The 25,277-nt window shown below is 43.8% G+C and overlaps 1 protein-coding gene across 1 annotated transcript in view; it reads right to left on the bottom strand.

The window, feature by feature from the left end:
- COL4A6 (collagen type IV alpha 6 chain) overlaps positions 1-25,277 on the bottom strand; it is a 294,347-nt gene that overhangs the window by 103,501 nt on the left and 165,569 nt on the right. Inside the window, exons 4-6 of the mRNA XM_054996028.1 lie at positions 18,356-18,490; positions 15,832-15,876; positions 2,675-2,791 (exon numbers count right to left, since the gene is read on the bottom strand). Coding sequence (XP_054852003.1) covers positions 2,675-2,791; positions 15,832-15,876; positions 18,356-18,490 — 297 coding nt within the window. The remainder of the gene's footprint in view (positions 1-2,674; positions 2,792-15,831; positions 15,877-18,355; positions 18,491-25,277) is intronic.

Raw genomic sequence — 25,277 nt, 5'->3', positions numbered from 1 at the left:
TCTCACACATAAAATGAACTGGAAAAACTGAGCAAAATAACATGTGAATGGTCCTGAAACCAATGTCAAAGCTCAGGATGATTTTAATGGAACCCTCTCAGTCATCCTAATATTTTCCAGACTCATATCTCATAAACATTCCAAGGATTCTATATGATGCTGGGGGATTCTGAGTCAATCACAGCTCTTCTAGAGCTCTCTCAACCCCACCCACTCACAGGATGATTGTTGTGGGGATAATAATAATGTATTTTGTAAACCGCTCTGAGTGGATGTTAAGTTGTCCTGAAGGGTAGTATATAAATTGAATACTATCTATCTATCTATCTATCTATCTATCTATCTATCTATCTATCTATCTATCTATCTATCTATCTATCTATCTATCTATCTATCTATCTATCTATCTATCTATCTATCTATCTATCTATCTATCTATCTATCTATCTATCTATCTATATTCTCAAAGCATCGATATAGTTCTGTCTCCTTTGGAGGCTCCATCCAGCCATCAAGCAAAATAACAGAGTATAAAAGCTGAACTAATGTTCGGTGTGATATCTCAATTGGCAAACCATAGTTCGAGACATCACTTTATCTCCGGAAGCAACTGCATTATGAAAATAGAGGCCAACTTATGAAGCAAAGTGCCAAGAGGGATGCAAAGCACCCAAGTGGCTCCAGCTAGGGTATGATTAGAAACCTATAGAATGAATTGAGTTCTGAACCATGATTAGAACAAGCCACAGCTTGGCATAACCTGTGCCTAGGGCTTGCATAAAATCCCTTCTCAAAATATGCTTCTTCCGATTTCATTGATCCCTCCACCTGAATCTGCTGCTCCACCAATCTTTATCCACAATTGCAATGAAGTCTAAGGACAGAGCAAACTGCAAACACATTGCTTGTGGAAAACACTAAATGCTGTGCCACTAATGTTTCTTACAGAACCTGCAAACACATAAAAGTGTGGAAGTAAGATGGTATATGCTCATCTTTAAATGCCCACTTACATGTGTCTGGGCAGTTATGAATGGTACACATGCATCTCCTTGCTTCTCTCCTCCATCTCTAATTCCCTCCTTGTGTTAAACTTTAGACTGCGAATATATTTGCTTATTCTGTAAAGAACCATCAAAGTATAACAAGGATCTGCTTTGTATTGAAAGTTGTGTGTGTGTATGTGTGTGCCATCAAGTCATAATCGACTTATGGCAACCCCAGCAAGGGGCTATGAAGGCAAGCGAGAAGGGGTGGTTTGCCATTGCCTTCTTCTGCAAAGTCTTCCTTGGAGGTCACCCATCCAAGTACTGACCTTGATTAGCTTCTGAGATCTGACGAGATTGGGCTATACCATGCTGCCTTCCTTCCCATTGAAACTCTTGAAAACAACAGAAATTGGTTTAAATAGGAGCCGGGGCCTCCTCAAGTATTTTCATTGGAAGCCACAAAGCTTAGCTCTTCTGAAACGAGTATTTGTTCACAAAAGTTAAAGAGAGCAACAATACATTGTTTGCTGTAATAAATCCTGCCCCCTCCCCCAGGATTTCATGTTCAAGCTTCATACAAACACACCCGATCACTTGGGAACTGCTCCCCCTCGCAGCCAACCTACGCTATCGGGTTTACTTCAGCCACACTGGTGGGGCCTGCTGTGGAGGTCCTTCCCACATAACGGTCTCACCCTTGTGGTTGGAACAGTCACACACATTCCACTACAAGGTAGGGCAAAAAATGGGGTATCATTTCCCACAACAGGGTGTATGAGATACACACACAGAGAAGGAGAGCTGAGCTGTACAGAAAATACACAGCACAATCAAATAGCTAGTATAGGAACATATTAAGTATGAAGCTATACCCAGACAGACCACTGGTCCACATAGCCCAGTGATGGAATCCTGCTAAAAGCAAGAGTTGCCAGCCCCCATGACCTCACAAGTGGGGGATGAGGGAGCGTTGCAAGGCAAGCACCTGGTCCTGATCCAGACTCCTACTGAGAGCCAGTTTGGTGTAGTGGTTAAGAGCACGGGGCTCTAATCTGGAGACCCGGGTTTGATTCCCCACTCCATCACTTGAAGCTAGCTGGGTGACCTTGGGTCAGTCACAGTTCTCTGGAGCTCTCTCAGCCCCACCCACCTCACAGGGTGTTTTGTTGTGGGGATAATGATGATATATGTTGTAAACCGCTCTGAGTGGGCGTTAAGTTGTCCTGAAGGGCGGTATATAAATCAAATGTTGTTGTTGTTGTTGTTACTACTGCAAGCATGCTCCCCTGATGCCCGGATGACATCACTTCCGGATGAAAACTGGAAGCTAAAGGGTCTCAGCAGGGCCAAAACTGGCCCCAAACATGCTATTTTTGGTGACAATTTGCCTCCACTAAGACATTATAGCTTCCAATTTTCCACATGACATTCATCATTAGGGCCTCTGCAGCATGCACCTGTGTCATTTTGGTGCATGTCTGGTGGCTCCCTGCCTGTCCCCCTCCTGTCCCCCTGCTGGGCTGGGGGGGGGGGCGCAAATCCTCTGCCCCCACTGGAGGACTGGCATCCCTACTAACAGCAGATTTCCAGAGGCTCAGGCTGAAAATTCTCTTTCCTAGCACTGCTCCGAGTAAACATTATCTTTCTCAGCTTTCAGAAAAATATAAACATTTATTACAACATACCGGTGGCCCCTGCAAACCAGGAAATCCATCTGATCCTGGGACGCCAGGACTCCCGATGGTACCATTGCAGCCATCCAGGCCAGGTAGACCTCGGCGTCCTGGCTGGCCAGGGTGTCCCTGGAGGGGGGAGGGGGAAAGAGAAAAATATGCATTAAAATGAGCATTTTAAAAAATCCATTCAGCGTGTGTGTGCATGAATCAATAAAAGAAACAATTTAATTAAACTTGAAGCTCCGCAAAAACCAGCAAGTCAGCAATGATAAAAAAAATTACTACATGTGCCTCGATCCAGAAAACGATACATAGCCTTATGGCCTCAACAATCCTCAATGGCACAAAGTGACTAGAGCATGCCAAAGGAACGCGTGTGCCATTCTGCCATCTCTATCGAAATCTACATGTCAGCCCTTGGGCAGGGCCAGCATCACTGAGCAGACACCAGAGCTCAAGAGTCTTGGAGGGCACAACGCTAACTTGCCATAGCACAGCAGCCCCTCACGGCTCAGCCTCTTGTACTGTGTGCTGTGGGCCTGAGGAGGGCTTCTCTGGGGAGTGAGCCCTTTTCAAGCCTATTTGGGTAAGTACGCAGTCAGTGGGAGGGACAGCAGAGGTCAGCACTCCTGCCTCCCCTGCGACAGTGGCTGCAGTGCTCCAAGCAGCTATCTCCTCTCACTGATGGGGTGAGCGAGCAATAACGGAAGTTGGTTTTCATCCTGTGCTTGTAGGAGGAGGGAGGAAATTGATAAAGGAGGAGGAAGTGATGGCAGCACCTGTGTGCTGGAAAAAAATGAAGGCAGGAGAATCAGAAGAATCCTAGAGCTGGAAGGGGCCTTACAGACCATCTAGTCCAACCCCCTGCTTAATGCAGGAACAGCCTAAAGCATCCCTGATAAGTATTCATCCAGCTGCTCTTTGAAGACTGCCAAGGATGGGGAACCCACCACATCCCCAGGCAGCTGATTCCACTGCTGAGTTTTTGTACAGTCCCCACAAACATGTCAGGGATACATGTGTGCATCAGAGCTTCATTACTTCTGAGAAACACATGTTGGCGCACCGGAGGCAATTCTCTGTACAAGAAAAGTGGCAAGGAACCGAACCGTATATTTAACACCAAAAAAAAAGAAACAAGAAGAAGAAGCTAAAATGGGGTGCAAAATTGCATTTCATATGCAGATTTGGCATCTACTATGACATTCAAATGTTCTTGCAAGCTCTGAACATTTCTACATAACTTTTATTGTTGTTGTTGTTGTTACATAATGACCAAGTAATTCAAATCAATGGTTGGGGAAATGCTCGGCAAAAGGGGATCATGCCAGTAGATGGCAGCAATAACAGTTTGCAGAGGGCTAGCTATCTTGGTGTGTTTGGCTCCTCAGCATAAAAATGATGCAATTATTTCTTAAAGGTGATCTACAAAACTGAGCTCTGTATGAAAGCATTTAAAAGGAGCCAGCTATTCTGGGTTATTTCAATATCTGACAAATCATATAAAATGTTCAAGAACAAACTGCAAGGTAGAAAATACTCAATGTGATACTGATTCCAGTAGAAGCAGGGCTTTTTTTCAGCTGGAACGCGGTGGAATGGAGTTCCGGCACCTCTTGAAAATGGTCACATGGCCGGTGGCCCCACCCCCTGATCTCCAGACAGAGGGGAGTTTAGGTTGCCCTCTGCGCCAAGTGGCATGGAGGGCAATCTAAACTCCCCTCTGTCTGGAGATCAGGGGGCAGGGCCATCGGCCATGTGACCATTTTCACCTAGGGTGATTTAAACTTTAAAAAACTCCCCCTTTGTTCCAGCTGACCCAAAGAGACATCATTGTGTGGTCCTGGGAGCGTGTACGCACTTTGCGCGTGTGCATGTGGTACCAGGGGCACCACCTCCCACCAGGATTTGCCCCCTGTGCTGGCAACCCACTGAGTTCCACCACCTCTTTTCCCAGAAAAAAAGCCCTGAGTAGAAGTGATCTCCTCACCTGTGTGAGGTGTCCCTAGAGGAAAGCTGTGGAAATGATTTCATGGTCTGACCTGAAGTGCTACAAGAGCAGTCTGTTGCCAAACAGGCATGGCACAGCTGGACACTATTGCCCGTTGCCTCTCTCCTTGCCAACAACTTGACCTCAAATGCCACCCGCAGGCTTGCATTTTACATTTTCCCTCACTCCTCTGAAAATGGGTGCAGAGTTTGAGCTGAGATTAATACTTTAAATGCATGAGGTTGTTCTGAATTTATACATCAACCTTCACTGCATTGGTTGCTGTGGATTTTCCGGGCTGTATAGCCGTGGTCTTGGCATTGTAGTTCCTGACGTTTCACCAGCATCTGATGCCAGCCACAGCTGCTGGCGAAACGTCAGGAACTACAATGCCAAGACCACGGCTATACAGCCTGGAAAATCCACAACAACCATCGTTCTCCAGCCGTGAAAGCCTTCGACAATATATCGAACACCTCTACGGGGAGGAAACATTTCAACAGACCCGGAGATTGGAAACACTTCGGAACAAGAAAGCACATCTACTCTGTTCTTTAACCTTTCTCCTACGCTGCAGGGACATGAAAACCATTCCACCTTTTCTCAAAACAAAAAGAATCTTCAGATGCCAGCCACAGTTGCTGGCGAAACGTTAGGAACTACAATGCCAAGACCATGGCTATACAGCCCAGAAAATCCACAACAGCCATCGTTCTCCAGCCGTGAAAGCCTTCGACAATATATCTTCACTGCATTCTTTGTGACAGATAAATCACATGGTGTAGAATGCTGCATTTCCCCCGTCCATGGCAAAGAAAAGAAGTGTATGGGTTGAGCTGGCATGCAAAACCTAAATGCAAAAATTGTTTCATTAATATAGGTATTAAATATTTTCCAAATATTGCAGTAATCAAGGAAGTTTGTCGCAAATGGACAAACCGAAGAAATGGGCCAATTAAACAATAGGCCATGCTTAGCTCAACTAAGACAAACGTGCAGATGTGGTTTTTGCTTTTCTGAGCTGCACTATAGTAAACCTCGCTAAGTTCATTGGGGCTGAATTCCTCATAGGTGTGCTTAACCTTGCATCGGAGCAGTCTTTTGGTGCCTGCAGGCACTTCTGGAATTTTAAGAGCACCATCCCAAAATACTCTACACAGGATGTGGAGCCAAACCCCAAATGGCTTTTGCAGGAGGTGGAGCCAAACACAATACTTCCATCCTCACTTTGCAAAAGAAAGGCAGAATGGGGAAAAGCCAGAGGAGAGGGAGAAAAATGGCACCACAGTCCCAGGCTCCTGATCCTCCAGAGGCTGCAGCTTCTGTTGCAGCCACAGAAAACCCTTTCATTTGCATGAAGGCAACCGATAACAAACATTCTGAAAAGCTTGGTGCGCACCAGGGAAATTACTGGCAGGCACCACACAGGGGAATCCTGCCTTAGAGCCTGTCAACCGATGACTCACATGAAATGCATACTCAGTGAATTCAAACAAGCAAGAGGGAAACATTTGATCATATTTGGATAAAGAAGGGAAGGTACTTGCTTGAAGATTCTCTACCAACTGTGCTAGACTGACTTTGACAAAATAACACCATGTTTACCTGAATACAGAAATGACCAAGAAGCTGCATTTTAGCAAGAAGTATGTATCCAGTGGTACTTTAAGGACTAACAACTTTTATTCCATCCTTGGATTTCATTGGTCAGCTCCCTTTTTCAAATGCATATTGGAAGGAAAGCATTGCATACATATTTGTAAGGAAAATTATAGGAGAGGAGGAGCTGAGGCAGAGAGAGGCATGCTGTGGATGCCTTTCAGATCTGAAATCTGCATTATATATTCGTGGGGCGTTATGGAACATGAAATCACATGGCTGTCAAATAGCACCAGAAACCTTGCCAATCTGCAGCTGGGATCTCACAAGAGTCAAAGAACAGCTCAGATTATATGCCTCATGGGCACTAGCAATGGTAAGCCAACCTTCAGACCTGGGTCAGAACAAGCATCATTTTAGGACACTTATGACAATACTCCTAACAGCGGTGCTGAGCCAAGAAGGACGAGAGGAAGTATCGAAGAGGATGTGGACAAAATCGAGAGGGTGCAGAAGAGAGCAATGAGGATGATCAGGGGTCTGGAGACCGAGCCCTACGAGGAAAGGCTGAGGGCCTTGGGAATGTTTCATTTGGAGAAGAGGAGATTGAGGGGGGGTTAGGCTTATCCTGCATTGGGCAGGGGGTTGGACTGGAAGGTCTGTATGGCCCCTTCCAACTCTGTGATTCTATGATTCCTAGGACAGGGGTCCTTAATAGCTCTTTTGGGAGGGCACACAAAAAAGAGTGAGGCCATGTTGTGGACAAATAGCAGCACAAAGGGAGGGCTCAGTCAAGAGGTGGCCCTGGGAGGATCTGAGATAGTGAACGGACTCATAAGTAAACAAGTAAAATAGCAGGACATAAAAACAGCTCTCCAGAAAAGGGAATTTATATATTATATTGGTGTACTTATGATGGATGCGTACAAAATGCAGATCTCATGCACGCATTCAGGGAAATGCTAGTGCCTGGCGGCCATCACTCGGCTCCTTTAAATTAGGTTTGATTCCTATCTGCTCTGGACTCCTTTTTAAAGAGCCTTAAGGAGAAATCTGGCATGTTATGATCAGGGTGGGTTGAGCAACATAAGATTTGATTTGATTTATTGGATTCATAATCTGCTCTCCCCATGAATGGGCTCTGAGTGGATAACATAAGTATTAAAATCTACAATAAAATTTCCTCTAAAAACCATAAATACACATACAATTCAGTAATAAAACAGCTCTGTTCTGCTGGAGAGCAGAAGCAATTGCAAATGGGGGAACATGCTACATAAATTCCTGAATGTCTATTTGCCTTTAAAAGTTCTGAATGCCCCCCCCACCAAGATTTTCAGATATCCTCCAGGGGGGTGTACAGATCCCCAGAATAATTTATCTACCTAATCTGGCCAGCATAGAAAATGGTATCCTGAACCATTTCAGAGTACTTATTGACATAAATTTAACACACTACATTAAAAAACATCCCAAGTTTTTAAATAGCTATTGGTGTGCAGGGGATTCATCGCTTAACAAGAAGGAAAACAGAGACTGCCAACAGCTTCTGTTTGCTACCAGGCCATAGTTTAGTGGTAAAGCTCAGGTCTTGAATGCGAAATATCCTGGGATCTGTCCCCAGTATGTTCAGCTACAGGATCTCAGGACCAGGACTGGGGAAGAGCACTGCCCAAGACATCAGAGAGCAACTGCCACTCATCGTAGACAAGACATGGGCCAATAATCCAACTCAGCATAAATAACAGTGCACTCCTAAGCATGCTGAGTCAGAAGTAGGTCTCGTTGAGCTCAATGGGAATTACTCCCTAGTTGGGGTGCTTAAGACTGCAGCCTAAAGCAATTTCATGCATCTAAGTGCTGATTTAGGAGGGTTCCCCCGCCCCCCAACAAGATGATTTATTTTTCATAGTTTGGATCACCAGAGGGACTGGTCACATACGCTGCTTGGGTGGTAGCCAAGCTCAAAAGGGCCCATGCATGGTTGGGCCGGTTCTGAACCCAGCCAGCAGGCGGCAACGGCATCCCAATACTTATGATGAATGTATCACATGTGCTAATTCAGGTGGCAAAGTAAAGAAGCTGCTCTGGTTTGACAAAAGCTTCTGTCTAAAATATAACCCAGTGGCACAAATTAGGACAGAACAAGCACACGGTAAATCTTCCCCCATTGTTTTCTTCCTTAAAGTTAATCCGTTAAAGGGAGGATGGAAGCCAAATACTGTAATCTGTTTGCTAACTTGCCTGTCTTTGGTTCAGTTAGTAAAGTATCTTACATCAACACGTCAGCCTTTTAACAAAACACAGCATTGGCCTGTGATGGTTCAGAGCAAACACATGGGATTCTTCATCCACGTATTTCTCTAACCTCAATTTATAGCCTGAAGGTGGTAGATAACTCCTGGGGGCAAGCCTGTTCTGTGGAAATGAGAATTGCATGTGTCTGCTAACAAAGACTGGAAGCTTCTACCGCCTCCATAACAAAAGAGATAACAGTAGTGATAGCTTAAGGGACAAGCTATCTTCTCCTTTTACATTAAACATCCGGCAGTGACATGTTTAACTTTCAGGAACAAAAGGCTGGGTCCTATGGATCTATTCCTCTACCAGCAGTGCTTTCCTCTGGGTTAAGGAGGACTCTTCTGCTTATGCATAACTTTATTTTTTTTAAAAAAAAAATTTTTTATTGGATTAGAAATAACTATAATTATCCATTACAATCAATTTCCTTTAAATTTTCCAGTTCTAACCCCCTCCCTTTCCCCCCCTTTTGTTGACTTCCAACAGTTTTCCAACCCCTTATTCGTTTTTCCCCCTACTCATTTCAAACTTATTTTATTCTGATGGTTGTTGTGGGTTTTCCGGGCTGTATTGCCGTGGTCTTGGCATTGTAGTTCCTGATGTTTCGCCAGCAGCTGTGGCTGGCATCTTCAGAGGTGTAGCACCAAAAGACAGAGATCTCTCAGTGTCCTCTCAGTTTTGGTGCTACACCTCTGAAGATGCCAGCCACAGCTGCTGGCGAAATGTCAGGAACTACAATGCCAAGACCACGGCAATACAGCCCGGAAAACCCACAACAACCATTGTTCTCCGGCCGTGAAAGCCTTCGACAATTATTTTATTCTATTAAACATATACTTTCACTCTCTTCTAAGCTTCTCTATTATAACACAGTGCTATCTCTATTCCCGCTTATCTTATCAACTAAATATTTCCATTCCTGGCATATATTCTTTAATAATAACAATCACTTGTCTAGTTTTTGTACTCCATATTCTATCTTATTCATTCTTATCTCATCAATATGGGACAAACAATTTGTCCCTTATTCTACATAACTTTAAGTACTTCTATAAACATTGTATACGTTCACTATAAGTCAATCGATTTGACTTGTACTCTATATATTGCTCTTTACTTCCTTCTGTCTTATATTAATTCTATTTTAGTTATATCATTTCTCCATTATACAATTATCTGCCACAAATAAAATTAATCAGTTTCTATCCTTATAATTCTTATAATAACACCTCTATTACTTAATACTATGTATAGTAGTCAAATAAAATATTTGCTTAGAATTTCTCATTTAACTCTCCTCCCCTCGGTAAAGTCACTTCCCTCTTCTTTTGTTATATGCTTATGCATAACTTCAAATGCTTCCTCCCATGAAAGAGCCGCTTTAAAAAAGTGCAAAGTTTAAAAAGTGCAAAGTCTGCTGTGCAGGAACAAAGTTGGAGGAACCTAGGAGGTCCCAGCTATCATGCACCAGGGCCAACTTGGCTGAAGCAACTTTCCTTGGCCTCAAACAGAGAGGAGCAGGGATTGGGTTCCCTATTCCACTTCCACTTCTCTCTAATGAAAAAAATAGTAAAGAGTTCAGTAGCACCTTTAAGACTAACCAACTTTATTGTACTATAAGCTTTCGATGCATCTGATGAAGAGAGCTGTGGTTCTCCAAGAGAGCTGTGGCTCTCGAAAGCTGATGATGCATCTGACAAAGAGAGCTGTGGCTCTCGAAAGCTTAAACTACAATAAAGTTGATTAGTCTTAAAGGTGCTACTGGACTCTTTAATATTTTGCTACTACAGACTAATATGACTAACTCCTCTTGATTTCTGATTAGAGTCTCTCTACACGAGACATCTTACACGAGGATGCCCAAGTGAAGGGAGATGCAATGTTACTTGGGAATTGTAGTTTCACCCCTCTAGAGCAAGTAGGGTTCACTCAGGGGCTTGTTTATTTCATCTTTGCCTCCCTGAAGGCTCTATCAATTTCACCTCCCCTTCCAAAGCCAAGATGAAAGAAACAAACCCTCTGACTAGTGATCCCTGCAGGCTCTAGAGAGGTGAAACACACAGAGTCTTTGTCTCTCTCTTTTAAAACTACGATTCCTGGGTGATATTGTTTCCTTTCACTTGAGCGTCCTCAAGTAAGAGGTCTCGTGTAGAGAGACTTTGACCTAGAAGCCAAAACTGATCTGTCTCCATTGGCCTCTTCCCTCAAGCCAGGGCATGTCCAGTGCCCTGTCTCTACCCCAAAACCTTATGGGGCATGGCCAAGCCTGTGTGGGACCAACGGTGACTACTGAGCAATCCCCCACCCCCCGTGGAGCTTCCTAACAGCTGTTTGTCAGGCCGCTGGCTGTCAAAGGGCCAGCTGTCCGTGGCTGCCTGACTCGTAAAGGGCTGGGTGCCATTGTGCAACTGGCTAGTGTGCAGATGTCAAAGATACCTGTGCCTCCCCTGGGCCTTGTGGCGTTGGGCTTGACCATGTAAGGAGAGCTGAGGAGTGTCTCATCTCCACCCTACCCCTGGCAAAAGTGTTAATGCCCATACTCAGAGAAGGTTATATCCACAAAAACAGCTTTGAGCACAAATCATATAATCAGTCATCACTGCAGACTGATTTCTACATGTGTGCATTTCTACATTTAATAGGAAGTGAGGCCTGTCTACGGATGCAGCAATGGCAGCAGATGCACTTCCTTACTTTAAATTTCAAGTTGGCGGAGGGAATCGCTTTTTAAATGAAAAAAAGCTCCTCTATGTTAAAAAACGCCAACAGAAAACCAGGGTCCCTCTCCTTGCTACAATAACTGTCTGTTTGCAGAGATGGTCAAAAAACAAAATGAAAACATGAAGAGCATTAAAAATTATATCTTCTATCTGCGTGGTATAGTGGTTAGAATCTGGAAGGCCCAGGTTTGATTCCCCATTCTGCCATGGGGGCTCACTGGGTGACCTCGGGCCGGTCACATCCTCTCAGCCTGACCTACTGCACAGGGATTATTGTTGGGGGGGGGGGGAAATGGAGGAACGGAGAAAGATGTAAACCACTTTGATGAGAAAGATGGTGTATAAATGAAGCAAAAAACCCAAACAAACCCTGAAGTGACTGTCTCAGCATTTACTTGCTCATAGTGTGTTGACGCAGCCTAAATGTCCAAGAATCATGACCTAGGTTTGGTATAGTGGTTAACAGTGGCAGGACTCTAATCTGGAGAGCCGGGTTTAATTCCCCACTCCTCCACTTGAAGCCAGCTGGGTGCCCTTGGGTCAGTCACAGCTCTCTGGAGCTCTCTCAGCCCCTCCCACCTCACAGGGTGATTGTTGTGGTGATAATAATAACACACTTTGTAAACTGCTCTGAGTGGGTGTTAAGTTGTCCTGAAGGGTGGTATATAAATCAAATGTTGTTGTTGTTATCATAGGTGTTACTATGGGCTGCTCATTTGCTTCATGTGGGTGCTGCATTATAAGAAGGGAGAATTCACACAGTCATGAAACAACAGCTCCTGTAAAAAGAAATACCTAGTAATGGATTCGGGGAATGATCCGAAGAATACTGGGCCAAGGACAGGCACTGACAGATATACCCTGTAAGAACACCGTCTATGAGGTCCCCAAAGGAAAATATTTAGTGACCACTCAACTACAGGAACCCACATCTGGTAAGACAATTAAGGGGGAATTAGCCATGGGGTCTCATACAACACTGAACACATGATGTTCGCTTAAATCAAGTCAGACCATTGGTCCACACAGGTCAATACTGTCCACTTTGATGGGCAGCAGCTCTCCAGGGTCTCAGAGAGAAACTACCCATTACATTCTGGGGAACCCGAATGTAATCCGATGCGTTAAAAAATATGATTCGTCATTTATCCTTCAGGTGGAGGTCTTTCACATCACCCACTAGATCCCATCAACTGGAGATTTCAAAGAATGAGCCTGGGACCATAGAAAACAGAGGCTCTGCACTGAGCCATGACCCCATACCTACTGAAGTTTGCAAGAACATGTGAAGACTGTAAAGTTTTCATTAGATTCCCAGGCATCACAAGGCACTTGCGCTTCAGGAAAAAAGGTTGCATTTTAAAACTAGAGATATTTAAAGTACAGGATGAATCCTCAAAGACACCAAAAGAAATGTTGAAGGAAGAAGGTTAAGAGGTTCAAGCAAGGATGAACATAAACCTAACCAATTAAGCAGCTTTTATATGTTCTGAAAGCGAAGGAGTATCTCCAGGCTCTACTTCAAGCTAAAAAGCAAAAGAACAAAAGAAGGTACAGAGCTGACAGAAGCCATTCCATCTAGTATCTCACAGGAAAGTTTCCACTCAGTCAGCCTTGTACATTCAGCTGAAATTGCATAAATCGTGTATCTTGCTTTCCAGCCTTGTTCCATGGGAAAAACTAAACATATGTGGCAGGATGTTTCTCCCCCTTTCTTTTTTTTAAAGGACCATTTCTCCAGTGCTTCTGTGGGTAAACAGTTAATAAACACAGGCAGTTGCCGCTGAGCTTGCCAAGAGGTTTCATCAACCCAGCTGCAACAACAGGGGAAGCCAGAGACTCACCTGATGATCAACATTTCCTACATGACCTCCAGTGGCCTCTCCCCTCCCACCCACTGCAAGGGCTCCCCTGGTGCAAAGACTCTGCAGTCTCATTTGGTCCTACTGCAAACACACCTCACCCCTCCTGGTGGGAATGAGATGCTCTGGATGCAAATGGCCAGTCGGAACGACTACAATGCCTATGGGGATTTTTAAAAAATTAGAGCAAACACAAAACAGAAACATTTGGATTCCACACCCCTTTCCAGTTCTGCATTTATAGTACAATCCAATTGGTGTGGGATGGTTCATCATCTAATTTGCCCTTTGAGAGGAATGAAAGCTCTTCTACCACCCATCCAGGATGGAAAACAGATCACAAATTGTCATGAACGAGAAACTTGTGCTTCCACTCTGTGTCAAGGGTATAGGCTGATGAAGGTAATTTGGGAGAGCTCATAGAGCAGTGCTCTTTCCCCAGGCTATGAATTTCTGCATTTTCTGGAACCTCGTCAGAAAACAGAGAACAAATTGCTTTTACAGTCAAATTAGCAACAGAGATAATTTTGTTCTAAAAGTTTTAAGGATAGCTGGAGTAAAAATTTATTTCAAATGAGAGAGAGAGAGAGAGAGAGAGAGAGAGAGAGAGAGAGAGAGAGAGAGAGAGAGAGAGATCAGCCGCTAGGAGGAATTGAGCATGGAAGCAAAATATGAGTCAGAAAAAATGACTGGTTGGGAGAGGGGACCCTACCTGCTATAAATGATAAGGGAAGGAATAATTAGTTGGAGAATCTAAGAATTGTTCATCAGAGAAATTGAGTGAAAGAAAAAACTCCAACTCCAAACAATACAGGGGTTGTAGGGAGGCAGACATGCTTGTTTATTGGCCCTGAGATGACATGGGGTTGCCAGATCTAGGTTAGGAAATTCCTGGAGATTTGGGGGGTGGAGCCTGGAGAGGGCAGGGTTTGGGAGGGGAGGGGTCTCAGATGGGTATAATGCTGTAGAGTTCACCCTTCAAAGCAGCCATTTTCTCCAAGGGAATTGATCTCTGTTGCCTGGAGATCAGCTGTAATTCTGGGAGATCTCCAGCTACCACCTGAAGGATGGCAACTTCATGACTTGATGATAGGGAAGCACCCAGACTAGGCAAACTAAGGCAAGAGGAAACAGTTGCCTCAGCCAAAGAAACCTGGAGATGCAGACTTCAAAGAGAGGTAAGGTTGAGGCAGAAAACTGGGATGTCTTCATAGTGACATGGCAGCAGAAGAGGCGTGACGCCTGTCCTTTCAGGGAACTCGGCCTGTGGAAACCTAGAGTAAGAGTCCTGGAGTGCAGAGGGCAGGCAGGGGTTGAGTTGAGGCAGTTAGGGGCAGGCGGGTAGGGCCAGAGAGGATCAGTCCAGAGCAGCGAGCATGTTGTGAGACTCTTCCTGGGAAGGCCAAAAAGAAAACAAGATGCTTCAGCTCCTTCCATTGGTAAGCTGAGGACTAGCAGAGACGAGTTACCGCCTTGGGAGCTGTTATGAATGAAGGTTGCTCAATAAATACTAGTGAATCAAGTGGGTCCTCCAGATCCTGACCCTGGAAGAGTCCCTTGCAGAGTGTCTGAAGAAGGGAGCTCTGACTCTCAAAAGCTTCTACCCTGAAAATCTTGTTGGCCTCTAAAGTGCCCCTGGACTCCAATCCTGCTGTCCTACTACAGACCAACACAGTTACCCACCTAAAGCTAGGGCCAGGGCTTTTTTTCTGGGGAAAGAGGTGGTGGAACTCAGTGGGTTGCCCTCGGCGAAAATGGTCACATGGCTGGTGGCCCCGCCCCTGATCTCCCCTCAGAGGGGAGTTTAACTCCCCTCTGTCTAGAGATCAGGGGGCGGGGCCACCAGCCATGTGACCATTTTCAAGAGGTTCCAGAACTCTGTTCCACCGCGTTCCAGCTGAAAAAAAGCCCTGGCTAGGGCTATCCAAAACAGAATTATACTCTTTGAAGCTGATGGACATCAATGGACTTAGAAGGGTGTAATTCTGTTTAGGATTGCACTGTCAGTCTCCCAGCCCCTGCAGAGAGGTTTTAAAAAAATTAAACAACTGTGACCAACAGTATTGTGTACTACAAGGAAGAGGCTGTTTTTCAAAAGTTTTTCAAACTGATCAAATCATTTATCAGGTACATCTGGAACACTTGCTGGTCTAGTAGTTACTTTCCAGCAAAGGTCTCTCTCAGCCTTGCTACCAGAGACTTCTTGTTGCATTGAACCTCAGACCTTCTGAATGCAAAGTATGTGCTTTACAGCGCAGCAACTCTTTGGATTTTAATTCCAATTTTGGTTTGTTTATTTCCTGCTCATGTATTGTGATGATCTGTCATTTTCTTCAGAGCAACTGGGTTTACTGCCAACCTCAGTGTGAAAAACCATCACCTACTCAATAAAAAAAATATTATCTGGAACTTATACTTTGGACTCCTTTGCCCATCTCCCCCAGTTGTACAGATTTCAATTAACCAATTTAGTGTTTTGAGATTGCTTTCCTCCTTTCAGATACAACACAGAAACAATACAAATAATTCGAATGCAGTTGTTCTACCAAGATTTATCTTCAAGGAAAAACAGGTTGAGATTGAGGTCAGCCTGCACTCGTGCAATAAATGAATGAATGAATGAATGAATGAATGAATGAATGAATGAAGACAATATTTCCAGACTTCATATTTTAAATGTAAAAAAAGACTTACAGGAATCCCATATATTCCTTGGAATCCAGGAACTCCCATTGGGCCCTAAAATAACAAAAAGAATGCAGTTAAGGTATCACCTGGGGTAGCTGCAGGTTTGAGCCATATCAGCAAAATATACTAGAACACAACCGGTGGCCTTCAGATACCTTACTAAACTGTGGTTTATTAAGCTTGTGCACAAATGCGACTTGCTACCAGACTTCTGCACAGACCTTGTTCATAAGGCCAAATGATTAAGAGACTCTCCAAGACAGAACAAATACAGCCCAAACCCTTGCACGCCTTAAACTGTTCCACTAATACTTTCTGAAAATTCTTCTGATGGATTCAACTAACTGGATACAATCCTGCATCCTGTATTTATATGACCAGGGCACAGCATGCACTTACGGATGGGGAAAGCGGGTGCTACAGGAGGCATTGCGGTCAGGAGGGGGCAGAGATGGGAAGGAGAGGTGATCACCCCCACTGCTGCACTCGACCTTTGCCATGGTGTCTCCGCCCACATTCCTCCAAAGAAGCAGGTTAGTGTCAAAAAGCCTGTTCTCCAGCACGGCCTTTGTGCTCCATCGCTCTGCTGATCGCCATCATCCAGCTTACCACAGGTGCTTAGCTTGGGGTGGGGAGCACAAAGCAAGCTATAGTGTGCCCCCCCTCTCAGCCCAAGGCCACCAAAGCCTCTAATTATCAGCTTTGAGATGGGGACTTCCAGGGAAAAAAACACACACACTGTGTTCCCGTAATAAATCCAATAATCTCAAGCGCAGATTTCCCAATATGTATTCACTGCTGATAAACCACATAAAGTGCAAGTGCTATGCAATCATAATGTACAGTATTTATAATACATATAATCCCCTTGGGAGTTCAAATAAGAGAATAGTACATCTACAACAATAAATTCAATTCATGGGTAATCCTACTGTAGTTAACAATAAATATTTCCATGATATTCAATAAATACAATGATAAGCAGCAATTTTCATAAATAGTCCAGTAGTACAAAAATATCACAGTCTATATAGCAACTTCTCAACCCAATGATACATAGGAAAGTCGAGAGGAACAGTATGGTAAGATTAATAATTGTTCTTCTCCTGTGTAACTGTAGTCAATGGTCCCTGTGCTAGTAGTAAGGTAAGACGGGGACTGGCAGAATGTTTAGCTGATCCTCGTACTTGAACTAAGTTAAAGGAGGTTGTACTGGACTTAGAGGAGGGGACAGGATACTTTATAAGAGCAATGCAATTATGGCAAGCTTGAGAAGGTCAGTTTCACCCATGCATTACATTTAAACAAAGGCAAGGATTATTACCCTCTCCTTTAATTTCCTTCCTCAGCCATCCATTCTCAGACTGAATTTGGAAAGAGGGTACGCCTAACCCAAGATGTCCCTAATAAACCTTTTTTGTACACGCAGTTGGGATGTTAGGTTGTGGTCCTTTTCACTACGCTTAGAAAGAAATGTACAAGCACTACTTTAATTTCCAGCATCTGTTTTATATGAATTCAGGAGTAGTATCAAGGTTCTTAATATTACAAAGGCTACCATAATCAAAGTAAAATCGATGCAAGGAACAGCTGCCTTGGATAAACCTCCTGTCCCATTACGCCAAGATTTCTGATTCCAACTTTACCAGCTGGTCAAGAGGAAAATCCATGAAACAAAACCCTGCACTGCAACAAAACAGAGTTCCCCTTGCTAGTGTGGGCAAAGTGGAATTGTGGTGATGTACAATTTGGTCAATGCCCTGCACAGAAACTATCTTCCAGTACAGAATAGGGGCAGGGAACAGAGAAAGCAGCAACTGAAGTTTACAGCCCCATTGCTCATCTCTCCTGGAAGATGAACTACTTCAGAAGGCAAGTAAACTTCAGTGATTACAAGACTCAAAGAAGGGACTGAAAACCAGATAATTCTCATAAGAAATTTATGTTCTTATGAGAATTATCATAAGGGAGGAATTGTGGAAGATTCTGCTAGTTAGCAGCAAATGAATAACATCTTAATGAAGTTGTTCTCTTCTCTCCTTACAGGTATTTAAGGCCTGAAAGTGCCCAAAGGAACAGCTGAAAGGCTCTTGTCCTACAGTCGGAGGGTCATAGCCTAAAGTTGAATGGAAGGTCAGCTTGCAGGACTGCTTGGATCTTAGAAGAAACTCTTTCCTGTTTGTTTCTGTTGTATTTTTTATTCTATTGTTAGCTGCTTTGAGTCCAAATTGGGGAGGGGGAGCGGTATAAATAAATAAATATAAATGCATATGGCCTATAGTGCAAGAGATCCTGGTAAAAGTAGGAGCTGCATACTCGAGGATCCCGAGTGTATAATCCTTCAGTGGCCAGTGGATCAAACACAAATGCTTATGGGATAATCTAAAAATAGAAGCTTTCATTTCAGCTTCAAATTATATCCAGGGGTTCTTGGGGAGACAAAAAAAAATTCAAAATACCTTTTTCATGCATTTACCATATTGCATACCAGAAAACAGCCCATCAACCTAGGAGACATGGATGAACTCACCTTATCTCCCTTCTGTCCAGCAGCGCCTGGAGCGCCTGTTCTCCCTCTTTCCCCTTTTGGCCCTCTCAAGCCCTCTGATCCGGTAAACCCGGGGGCACCCGTCGGTCCTTGGCTTCCAATTGGTCCCGGTTGACCCTAGGAGCAAGGAATAAAATGGGTGCATTTTGGGGTTTTTTTTTGTAAATTCATCACAGGAAGCAATGGACATATTTTAGAGTTATTAAGCAACTGGAACTTGTAATACATAGTCAGAAAAAACAAAAATGAATCACAGATTGTAAGAGAATGGTGTTACTGGAGGAATTCAAATGCAACCACAAATCATGGTTTGTCGTTACTGGAACTGTGATTGTGTGCTCCATCCCTCTCCCTCATAACGAGCTCAGATACTAAGCACTGGTTTGCAACAAAGACCAGTTTGAGATGACACCAACACTGGTCAAACCAAATACAAGTAATAGCTTGGATCCCACCTAGAATTATGTGGGCATAAGTAGAGGAGATTTTAACCCATTTCCCCCTCCCACAGGAGAATTCTGATTCCTTCCCAGCTGTTCTCCAGCGGTCCTCTGTCTCCTAAAAAAAGCATTGGAGAGGGATATTTTGGGTTGCTGACAGGGGATGGGGAAATTGGTGAAAATGGCCCCTCCCTTGTGCCTACAGAAATTCTAGGTGGGATCTAAGCTCATTCTCTTAGCCCAGACATTCTATCAGCATCCCCAAAATTATGAAACATCAAAACTGTTTTCAGAACATGATAAAAACCTCTGTTCGTTGATCAATGCAAAACACTATTACAACTAGTTTTAAAAATCTGTTGCCTTTCCACTCTCCTTTCAAGAAAATGCACGATCAAGCTAACACTCGATTTTACTTATTTTTCAAATTAAAAACAGAAGACACAAAGAGACATTAAAAAGTAAAGTAGCAGAAAAGCCCTCCCTGCCTAGCAATCCGATCAGTGGTTATCACTCAGCATCAATTCATGCGCAACAGCAAAAGGAACACCACTCACTGGTGAGCCGAATTTGGTGACCATGGCGATTCTCTCTGGAAACCCACAGAGACAGGAGACCTGGTTTCAGGCCTCGGTAGGGCAAGTGCTGCAGATTCTGCCTGGAAGGAACCGTTTGGCTGCAGTGCTACAAGCATGCAAGGGGCAGAAGGAATCTAGTGCTGCTGCAACTGAAGGGAGTCATCTACACTATGGATCTCTCACTACAGCATTCCCGAGGAGCGCCCCCCCTTGCTGGCCAGGTAAGTGGGGGGGGGAAGGGAGGTGGGAGCAGGGGATCCCCTGCCCCTGGTGGGGGAATGGCAAGCCTAAGCATGATACCTGTGCTTTGCTATGGTATTTAACAACTTTAAATCCAGTTATAATACGTATGGGTAAGTAATATTTTTTGGTTTGTGGTTTTTTGTTTTGAGTTGTTTTTGTAGTATAATAGCATAGTACCCGCCCTTCATAAAGGTGTTTGAATAAAACGAAGCGTGTTATTCCTATTCAGGAGTCTTGCATTGTCTTTCTTCAACTGTCTGCAGTTTCTTTAACCAGATTTTTACCTCAGAACACAGAGTTCCACAGGTGACCAATCAGAGAGAGGACGGTGCAAGCAGGCAGGAACCTGCCAGCCACACAGGAAAGCCAGGCCCCACAGGGAGATTGGCAACCTTAGGGAACTTCTAGGGGAAAGCTGAGAGGAGCATTTCATCTCAGGACACATTCAATGACTCCCAAAAGCAACTGCATACTGTTTAGAATGTGGGGGGTGAGGACCAATCAGGCTGCATATTCAAATAATCTCTGTGTTTGAACTGGAGGGGGGAATGAGGTGTGGAATGTTGTGAGGCTCAATCTGCCCACATATGCAAATAACCTTGAAAGACTGGCCCAATCAGGGAAGAGTGGCCAAGCTGGAAGTGGGCGGGGGTGCAAGCAGGCAGCAGCCTGCCAGGCACACAGGGAAGCTGGATCCCTTTGGGAAATTTTTTTAAATCCCTTTTTATCCCCTTAGGGGGCAAATTTCTTAAACTCCCTTCTTAGTAGGTGTTTACATTATGAAAGGAATGTTCTCCCCAAATTTCATGTTTATAGGTCCAGCGGTCTGGGTTAGGCACTGATGAGTCAGTCAGGAGTCTCAGGACACTTGTCTTTATACAGAAAGATTAAATTAATGAGCTGTTTTTTCCCCAGAGCAGCAAGCAAGGCAGGTTCTGGACCCAAGGAGTATTTGATATAACACTTTGTATAGGAGGCAGGCTACAGTGGGAGAAGGGAGGCCTGAGTAAGCACTGAAGAACATGCATTCACTTCAGGTTAGCTTCAGGACAAGGACTCCACAGGAAAAATGGGTTTTGAGGACAGCTACAAAAGATGACAGAGAAGCAGCATCACACAGGTGTTCTTGGAAAGAGTTCTGGACATAACAAACAAAAGTCTGGCATTCTTTAAGGGAGAAGGCGATGTTTAGGGAGCTAAAGATGCGAGCACTGCAACAGCAGAGCTCACAGGCAGAGACATATCGAGAAGTAAGGGAAAAGGAGGAGTTAGTGCAATGAGACAGAAAGCTCACACTGAAAAATACAAACGGCAGCTCGAGGTGATGCATCCCTTCTGCAACGAAATATTACTTGGGAGATGGGGGGACGTTCTTAAGCAGCCAACCAAGACATCTCCAAAGTCTTCTGTGTTCACTTGGTATAACGATGCCTCAAGCTTTGGGACAGCTCTTCATAACAGCACAAGATTTCACATAAACTACTTTAGTCTGGTATAAATTAAGCTGTCATGTGAAAGCTCTTGTGCCAAGTGTCAGAAGCAGAACTTGAAGGCCTCAAGTTTCCCCCTCTTAATACCATTCTCAGCACTGAGGGTGCGGTGTGCTTCTACAGCTGCATGGGATCTTTCATCTCAATCTGGTCATTGTTAGTTTCCAGTATGGTTCTGGAGAACGGCTTCTAATTCTAACCAACACCCCATCTTCTGATCACTTTGCACACTACAAAGGAAACCTTAATGGCACTTGTGACTTCGCCCAGAGCAGAGGGGTTGCTCCAGAAACACAAAGACACAATAAACATCTCTCTAATCTCCCTTGTAATGTGATTAAGCCATGATAATCTAATTCTTATGAATTTCACTTAAAGTTCTTTTGAAGTCTATGAGGATGGCTGGCAACAACACTTTCCACACTGGAAAGTTCTCTTTAAACCCCGGACAACAAAATATACATCTGATCAAGCAGCCAACCCTTCTGTGTTTATAATTAAGACCATTAATCTTTATATTTCATGTACCTAAAAAAGAGTTGGCTGAGCATATAACAACTTTTGTTTTCTTTACTTGGTTGTGAATCCAGTATTTTTAAAGAGGTACTTGTAGGTACTGCTTGTCAAATTTAAAGAAGTAATCTTTTGTTGTTTTCTTTCATAAAAATATAGATTAAAGCCAGCTTGGGGCATTTAGCTCTGCACATCAATATTGTGTTGTGTTGGTGACTGTGGAAGCATCTGCTAACGAATGGCTGAGCTGGTGGGATGATACTGAATGTTCACCAACATTCCAGCTACTCAGGAAGCAAAGTTCTTAAATAGATGCTATCCTTTATTGGCAGGATGGAAGTGGAGATCAGGTTTAAGGGATTGTGAACTACGGAGCTAAGGGGGCATAAGCTGTAAAAGTACAGACTCTGTCCACTGCAAGTTTGTGAAGAAGCAATTTTTAAAGTGGTGACAAAAGCCAAGAAGGGATGGGAGATTTTCATGTACTAAACCACCCAGCTAATTTGCTGGATGTAGGCTTCTAACAGGTTATAATGCCATTTAGATGCTCACATTTTCCTTGCATGCCACAGCAAAGGGAACTTTATTTCCAAATGAACATGAATTGGGGACTGGTAGAGTGTTGCTCTTTAATGGCTTCCCTTTGAGTAGTTCCATTCAAATTAATAAGTTTGATTTCAAAGACTGTGGCCTAAAGTTCTAAATGGGTTCCAACTATTCATGATTCCTTGAGCTTGCCATCCAAAGAACGTGAAAATAACATCCGTTCATTTGTAAAAACCACCTTTATATACCAGTTGAATAATTATTATCTAACAGGAAAATAGGTGGCCCATGCCAGTCGCAAAAGCCACAAAACTAGGGCCACCCACAGACAATTTAAAAGCCCCCCCCCCGAGATAGGCAGAAAAATATGATTTTGAAACATAGCAAAAACAGAACTGGGTATTGAGTAGGCTCCAGAAGGCATGGAATGTTGAAAGCAGCTGAACATCAGGTAAAGAAGGGGAAACATACACACACCAACTAGATTTCCAGGGTATGAGCTTTTGAGAGTCAGAGTTCCCTTTGTCTGACGAAGAGAGCTTTGACTCTCAAAAGCTCATACCCTGGAAATCTAGTTGGTCTTTAAGGTGCTGCTGGACCCAGATCTTGTTCTTCTACTACTAGGGTTGCCAGCTCCAAGTGGGGAAATTCCTGGAGATCTGGGAGGTGAAACCTGGAGAAACCTGGAGAAAGTGGGGTTTGGGGAGGGAAAGGACCTTGGCATGGCATAATTCCATAGAGTCCACCCCCCAAAGTAGCCATTTTCTCCAGGTGAATTGATCTCTGTGGCCTGGAGATCAGTTGTAATTCCGGGAGATCTCCAGCTACGACCTGGAGGCTGGCAACCCTATCTACTACAGACCAACACGGCTACCCACCGAAAACACACAAAGCAGAAAATGGTATGGTCAAGCCCTTCAAAGTTAATAGAAACTTGGAGGGATAGATTTCGACATACATGTGGAGTAAACTTTCAAATAGCTTATCTTCACCCCCATTTCCTCGTAACTCCCAGTTTATATATATTCAAGTTAATTTGAATTGCTACAAGGAACAACTGTTAATTTCTTTTCCTGTCCACAATTACCTGTAGGCTCAACAGAGCTGGGGACTCTTGCTGTAATTACTACACCACCCTGGCTCCCCACTGTGGCTTATCCACGGTCACCTAGTAAATGTTATGGCTGGCAGGGATTTTGAACCCTGGATTACCAAATTTAAAGTTCATCACTTTATCTAATATACCACACTGGCTCACAAATGGAGAATTTTAGCTCAGTCACTTAAGGGCAAGTTTGCAGACAACAAAGGGTTTTGAATTTGCAGCTATTTTCCGCATTTAACATATACAACCCTTCTGACGTTTTGATGAGGCAACAATAGCCTATGCAGGAACAATTGCTACAAAGAGTACCCAGCTTCATGGCAATGGGTGGCTTAAGTCAAAATTAACCCCTCTCCCCGTATTGTATAAAGCTGGGTGTAGAGTTGCCAGGTCCAGGTTGGGAAATTCCTGGAGATTTTAGGGGTGGAGCCTGAAGAGTGGGGTTTGGGGAGGGAGGGACCACAGCAGGGTATAATGCCATAGTGTTCACCCTCCAAAGCAGCCATTTTCTCCAGGTGAACTGATCTCTGTGGCCTGGAGATGAGTTATAATTCCGGGAGATCTCCAGCCACCACCTGGAGGCTGGCAACCCTAGCTGGGTGTGTGGCAGCTGCTGCCATCCGCCACTCCCTGCTACTGCTCACCTGGCCGGCAATGGGGGGGGGAGACACAAAGAACTGGGAGGCACGAGGCCAAAATGGACACGTGACATCATGCATCGCTCGCTGGCTGATGGTGTAATTTTCAGTGCTACACAGAAGCAATGGGTTGTGTCGGCAGCCAATTTTCTAAAAATCAGCCCCAAACATGAAGTTTGGGATAAATATCCAGTCCCAGCTACTTACCTGACAATCCTGACAGGGGCTTTCCCACTATAACATCTCCCTGTTCCTTACGTGCCGTATAGTCTACCCTCCAAAGCAGCTGTTTTCTCCAGGGAAATTGATTTCTATCATTTGGAGGTCAGTTATAATTCCAGGAGAGCTCCAGGCTCCACCTGGAGGTTGGCAACCCTGCTTCCAGTTGCCATCCACACAATTTCCCCTGTATTGGCGGCGTGGGTTTTTTTAGGTGCAAGGGATACCCTCTCCAAATTAGACTAAATTCTTTAACTTCACCTTTTCCAAATAAACTTGGTAAGGTATTTAATTAATACAACAAAGATATTTATGTGAGGGAACACCTGAAATGTAACACCCTGTATGGAAACGAAGAACAATTTTATCTGAAGGACCTTAAGAAGCAACGTGGACTGCCACTGTCTCAGGTTGGACCTAAGGACTGCTCTGTGCTTGTTTAAAGTGCCTCTGTATAAAAATTGTGCAACATGTTTAAAGTATATCAAAAATAGAGAGAAGATTGGATCAATTTATTTTTTTAATGCGTAATATTCTGATCCAAAGAGGGTTGCCTTATTGTTCCAAGATCAAAAATCAATTTTTTGCAAAAGTTACCAATTAAGCACACAGGTACTATTTACTGCCTCTGTTGATAAGTAATGTGAAATCGTTTCATTTATTTTTATTTATTAAAATATTTATATCCCCCCCCTTCCTCTTGGTTCATGATTTGCGGTCTGCTGGAACGATTACTACAGCTATCATCTTGCTTTTACTGCATTGTCTTCTACCTTTATTTATTATATTAGTTTTTTCGTCCGCCCTCCCCGCCAGGTGGGCTCAGGGCAGAGTACAACATTTCAAATTACATAAATACTGTCAAAAACAGATAAAACAGTATACAAATAACATTAAAAAGACTTTATGAAATAACAAACAACTTTGTAATTCCACTTTCTGCACAGGATGGTTGATTTGACTATTTGTTATATGCATTGTTTTTAAACCTTGGAATCCTAGTGTTATTCCATTAATTCATTGTCTCACAGTGTCTGACTGCATCATTTTATAATACCCCTTGAGTCTCAGTGAGAAAGGTAAGCTATTAAAAAGGTGGGCAATGGCAAGCCGCCTCTGTTAGTCTCTTGCC

This window comes from Eublepharis macularius, chromosome 13 (assembly GCF_028583425.1).
Source record: "Eublepharis macularius isolate TG4126 chromosome 13, MPM_Emac_v1.0, whole genome shotgun sequence".
NCBI classification, from domain to species: Eukaryota; Metazoa; Chordata; class Lepidosauria; order Squamata; family Eublepharidae; genus Eublepharis; species Eublepharis macularius.
Note: the sequence above shows the minus strand (reverse complement) of the source record. Positions and strands in the feature narration are given on the sequence as shown.